General features: G+C 40.1%; 1 protein-coding gene across 1 annotated transcript in view; it reads left to right on the top strand.

The window, feature by feature from the left end:
• Positions 1 to 196: 196 nt before the first annotated feature.
• Positions 197 to 5,075, top strand: part of CARNMT1 (carnosine N-methyltransferase 1) — a 38,207-nt gene continuing 33,328 nt past the window's right edge. Inside the window, exons 1-2 of the mRNA XM_013007515.2 lie at positions 197 to 336; positions 4,631 to 4,826. Coding sequence (XP_012862969.1) covers positions 4,638 to 4,826 — 189 coding nt within the window. The 5' untranslated portion in view covers positions 197 to 336; positions 4,631 to 4,637. The remainder of the gene's footprint in view (positions 337 to 4,630; positions 4,827 to 5,075) is intronic.

The following is a 5,075-nucleotide window of genomic DNA, read 5'->3' as shown; positions in this document are numbered from 1 at the left end:
CCAGCCCCCTGGGGGCCCTGCGCGCCCGCGGCCGCGCCGTGCTGTCTGGCTGCCCAGCCGCGGGTCTTCTGACCGGCGGATCCAATTAGATGTGTCGTCTTGCTTCCGAGTTCAGGGTTTGGCTAGGAGGCCGCTGGGGGTGACCCGAAGGAAAGCTAAGCGAGGAAGTGCAGTCACCCGGCCAGATCTAGAAGGTGAGGGTGGTGAAGTCGCCCCCGGCTGGGCGTGATCTCGTGTGTGTGGTCAATGCCCTCGGAACGGAGCAGACGGCGGGCCCAAGTTCACCTGCACGTGGGATGCCGTAGGACACGATTCGCTAAATGGTTTCCAAGCCTGGTGAGCAGCCGGAGGTTTCCACGTTACCTACGTCACCTACCCCCCTGGTTGCTGTGCAGGCACGTGCACGTTTGTGGGGCGCGCTTGACGGCTGCTGCTCTTTTTAAGGGGGGGGGGATTCGGAGGAGAGGTCCTTAAGTTCTGAAGCTTGATTGTATCAATGAGGGCAATGCATATCAGCCATCTTTTTATTCATCGGGTAAATATATTTTCTACGGGCAGGATGGAGTGCACTTCTACGTTTCTCATGTCCAGTGGATGTCATTTAGCTGTTTACCTAGTTTAATCACAAGTTTATCATTCCAAGATACAGAAGGAATGGATATAAGTCACTTGGGTTTTCAGCTAAAGGTAACACTTTTATTCATGTAAGAGAGTCAACAGAAAGCTATGTTCTGCATCCGCAGTTGGAGTTAGACCGACAGGACACCCCTTGCAGGCAAAACTTGCCCTTCATGGGCCCCTGCTGAGTGTTAGGCAAACTTTGTTCTTCTTTGTATTGCAGTAGCTGAATCTTGCTTGCCTGTGACCTCCTCAAGGACAGAGCCCACGCTTTATTGTTTGCACCAGGGCCTGGCATCGTTGTTAATGCTCTGTTTCCAACAACTATAAAGCAAAGAGTCTGTTACTCTGTAGTTTTGTCGGTTTTTGACTGCTAGGTAAACCAATGTGTTACTTAAAATTAGTTCTGAATTTCAGTTTTAAAAATCTCACCTGACTATTACTTCTAGGCAGAGAATAATGATTCTAGGTAGTTTTTCTGAGACATCATGAGAGTATGAGCTAATTAGGCGATTGTCTAAAAGAGCAGAATCAAAGACTGTAGACAGTGAGACAAGAGGCGTTTTAGGGTGCCTCTGTGGGGAGGTGGGGTTGTGGCTGGGATAGATGTATGGGGTTCCATTCCTCTTTGTCAGTAGTAAAAGAGGAGGACTTTTTGAGTGAAGTATTTAAAGTTATATGTTGAGATTTCAGGTTTGAGCAAGAGATTGCAGGGCATTCTGTATCTAAAGAATACTAGGAATGAAATACTGTGGCACTGATTGCTTCCCTCCCCCAACTCAAACCCCATTTTGACTCACAGCAACCCCTATAAGACTGTGTAGTACTGGCACATAGGGTTTCCAAAGTTGTAATCATTCCAGAAGCAGACTGCCAAGTCTTTCTCTCGTGAAGCTCAAAAATTCAAACCACCCTTTGTGTTATAGCCAAGCCCTTAACACTGCCACCAGGGCCCCTTCATCTCCAGCAGCACTGCTGTGAACCTACCTTGCTATTATCTTCCATGGAGACAGTTTCTTGAAATGTTACCTGGTCCTGTGCCATCCCGTTTGCGGCAGATAGACCTTTGTGATCCATAGAGTACTCATGGGCTTTCATTAATTTTTCAGAAGTAGGTTACAAAGTCTTCTTTCTAGTCTGTCTCAGATTGAAGCTCCTCAGAAACATGTTCAGCAACATGTAAGCCTCCACTGACAGAGGCTGCACTTGAGGTGATTGGATCTAGGTCTCCCACATGAAAGGCAAGCGGTCTACCCTGAGCCATGAGTGTCCTCAGTTGCCCGACTGTGGTCATTTTACCTAGTGCCTTTAGCATCTCGCTCTACTGAGAGCATTGCAAATTGGTAACATCTTTCTGAAAATAAATGTGTCAAGAACCTTAGACATACTTATCCCATCTGAACTGATAATTCTTTGGGGAATTTGTCTTATTGCCCCTCTCTCAAATATAGTTTTGAAAACAATAAAGTTTCTGCCCAGAAGTTGGAAAATAATAAGTAAATTTTGGCTACATATAATGGAACTATGAACAGTCATTATAGACTATGTTTGAGAACTTTTTCTGGCCTAAGAAAATGCTTAGGATAAGGGTAAACGAAGAGTTACAAGTGCACCGCAAACTTTAACTATCTTCTGAAATGGCAGGTTCTAATTGAGTTGGTTTGGGAGGGGCCTTAGATTCTACAGTCTAACCACTTCCAAGACATGGCTGTTCTGTGTGCCCCATTTTGAATGGAAAGGTATACTAGCTGACTGTACCAGCAGCAAAATGGTTATGAATAGTCCACAAAGGTTATAAGGGTCTGCTATAGGGAGGATTATTTGTAGCCCTGCTCTCCCCCACCCCACCCCCTCAAGCCTTGGGAACATATTGTTTAAATTAGATACACCTGTTACTTTTTGTAACACTTATTGTGATTTCAAGCACTGGGATAAGTGTTATACTTGCATTATTCTGTTTGATTTTTAATGAACCCCTATCAGCTAGCCAGAGGAACAAATTGTTAACCTACTTTTCAGGATTTTATGGAGATTTTTCAGAGTATTCATGTCTAGCATTTATTGAACTTCAATAAATGGTTAATTTTTTTGTTACTCATTGTCTTGTTTCCATAGATAGCACAGCTGAGGCCCAGGGTGAGGAAGTAATTTTAATTCGTCTGGGCTCACATAGAAAGTAGCTGGCCCATTCTGGATTTTAACCCACATACATCCTACTTCAAGGCTCCCTTTTACATTGTCTTTAAGGGGGGGAAAGCAAACAAAGCAGCTACTTCCAGTTTGATCCCTCACAAGTCTTAACTCCGACCACCTTCCTTTCAAAGAAGAACATCAACAACAGAAAATGCATAAACTTCAAAAACATACCAGATTTTGCTTACATTTTGTTCAGAACTTTTTGAATTTCTTTACTAATTAGAAAGTAATTTGGCATAAAATGGTAAAAAATGGAAGAATTATTTTCATTAAGTATAGAGTAAATGCAAAAGAATATGTAAGAGAAATAGGAGTACATGTAAGTTTACATGTATATATATATATGTATATATATAAAATGTAAGTTAGAGTGAATTGTCACCTATGAGCTTAACCATTCTGTCTTAAAAAAGAAAATTATCCTGTCTTTTTCTTCAGAAAACTTTGAATTTTCATTTCCTTACTCTTAGTTTTTCCACGTGTATTTGGTCCCTAAAACAATATATTGTTTAGTTTTATATAAAGTGGAATTGTACATTATGTATTCTTATACAAATTGATTTTTTTCACATGTATTACATACCTGAGTTTTAGCCATTTTACTGTCTGTAAATGTTATTTCTTTCATTGTATTCTATTGTTTAGCTGTATAATTTCTTCTGTCAACTTACTTCTGATGAACATCTGTGATGTCTCCAAATTTTTCATTTCTGATTTCATTGTTTTGATGAATATTGTTATATTTCTTGTGCCCGTGTGCAGGCTTATTACAGGTATATGCTTGCCTAGAAGTATACATGCTACTTCACAGGGCATGTGATAATGCTAATTTTCCCCCCAAAATGTCCAGCCCCACTCACACCCTGCTATTGAGTCAATTCCGACTCATAGTGCCCCTGTAGGACAGGGTAGAACCGCCCCTGTGGGTTTCTGAGACCTTCACTCTTTACTGGAAAGGCTCTCATTTCTCCCTTGGAGAGGCTGGTGGTTTCGAACTGGTAACCTTGTGGTTAGCAGCCCAGTGCCTAACCCTCTGTGCCCCAGGGCTCAAATCACCCACCAGCCGTGTGTATAAATGTACTTATTCTACATTTTTGTCAATTTTAAAAATTGTTAGACTTTTAAGTTTTTTAGGCTTACCCATCTGATTGATACAAAACTGTTTCATTTTGTGTGTGTGTGTGTGTGTGTCTTTAACTTTTAAAAATGCTGTTTTCTGTTGTGATCTTATACATGAGTATTTCTCTAAGTGGCCTTTAAAGTTACCTAGACACTTTTAGAATGCCAACTGTGAATCTTATGTAAAATACTATAGACTGTGGATTCTTGAAGTGCTTACTGTCTTTGTAGTAAATATGATCTTTTAATATAATCCTTAGAAATTTAACTTGGTAGCTTTTAATAATTACCCCAAACACATTTTATCTGTGTTCATAAGTAGTTTCAAAGCAACATTCTACTACTAAACTGGTGGAAGAATCTATAAAGTACTCAAATAGTTTTGCTAAAAGTTGGAATTACAGGAGTAAACAGATTGCAATTAACTTCCTTTATGCCCTCCCCCATCTAGTTAATGCAGAAGTTCACTTTCACTAGTCATAAATTATTTTTCACTTGTTTGCTTACTGAAAAAATTATAAAAATGAAAATAAAAGCTTTTAAGTTGACATTTATTTAGCTAGAAGCTTGTTAATGGCAGAACAGTACCTATCCTAGCGTTAAAGGAAATAACTGTACAGAAAAAAACAACCTTAAATAGGTTTGGTCTCTGGTGAGAATTCTTTTGCCAATTTTAAAAACACCTTTTGTGTTTTAGCACCAGTATGCATGAGCGAGTGCACCGGACGGAAAGACAGTTTCGATCACTTCCAGCTAATCAACAGAAACTCCTTCCACACTTTCCTCTTCACTTGGACAAGATCCGGACGTGCATTGACCATAATCAAGACATCCTACTGACTATTGTGAATGATTGCATACACATGTTTGAGAATAAAGAATATGGAGAAGATGTATGTTTGCCTTCATTTTAGAGTTTCTGTATTTTAAGATCTTGGGTTTTTGGTTAGGTCACATACTCACAGAATGGTTTTACTGCTGCTCAGTCACCTGATTTGGCATCATACTTAGTAGACCAGTGTGCCGGAAATTGGATTTGTATGTTGATCCTTTTTTAAAAAGTACTAAAGATATTTGTATCCTTTACATAGTGTTCTGACTAAAATGACATAGGAGATTAGTGACTTAAATGTTTATAAAAA

Source organism: Echinops telfairi, unplaced genomic scaffold (genome assembly GCF_000313985.2).
Source record: "Echinops telfairi isolate 266 unplaced genomic scaffold, ASM31398v2 ScPeMD7_22;HRSCAF=79, whole genome shotgun sequence".
Taxonomy (NCBI): Eukaryota; Metazoa; Chordata; class Mammalia; order Afrosoricida; family Tenrecidae; genus Echinops; species Echinops telfairi.
This window is presented reverse-complemented; position numbering and strand designations above follow the sequence as displayed.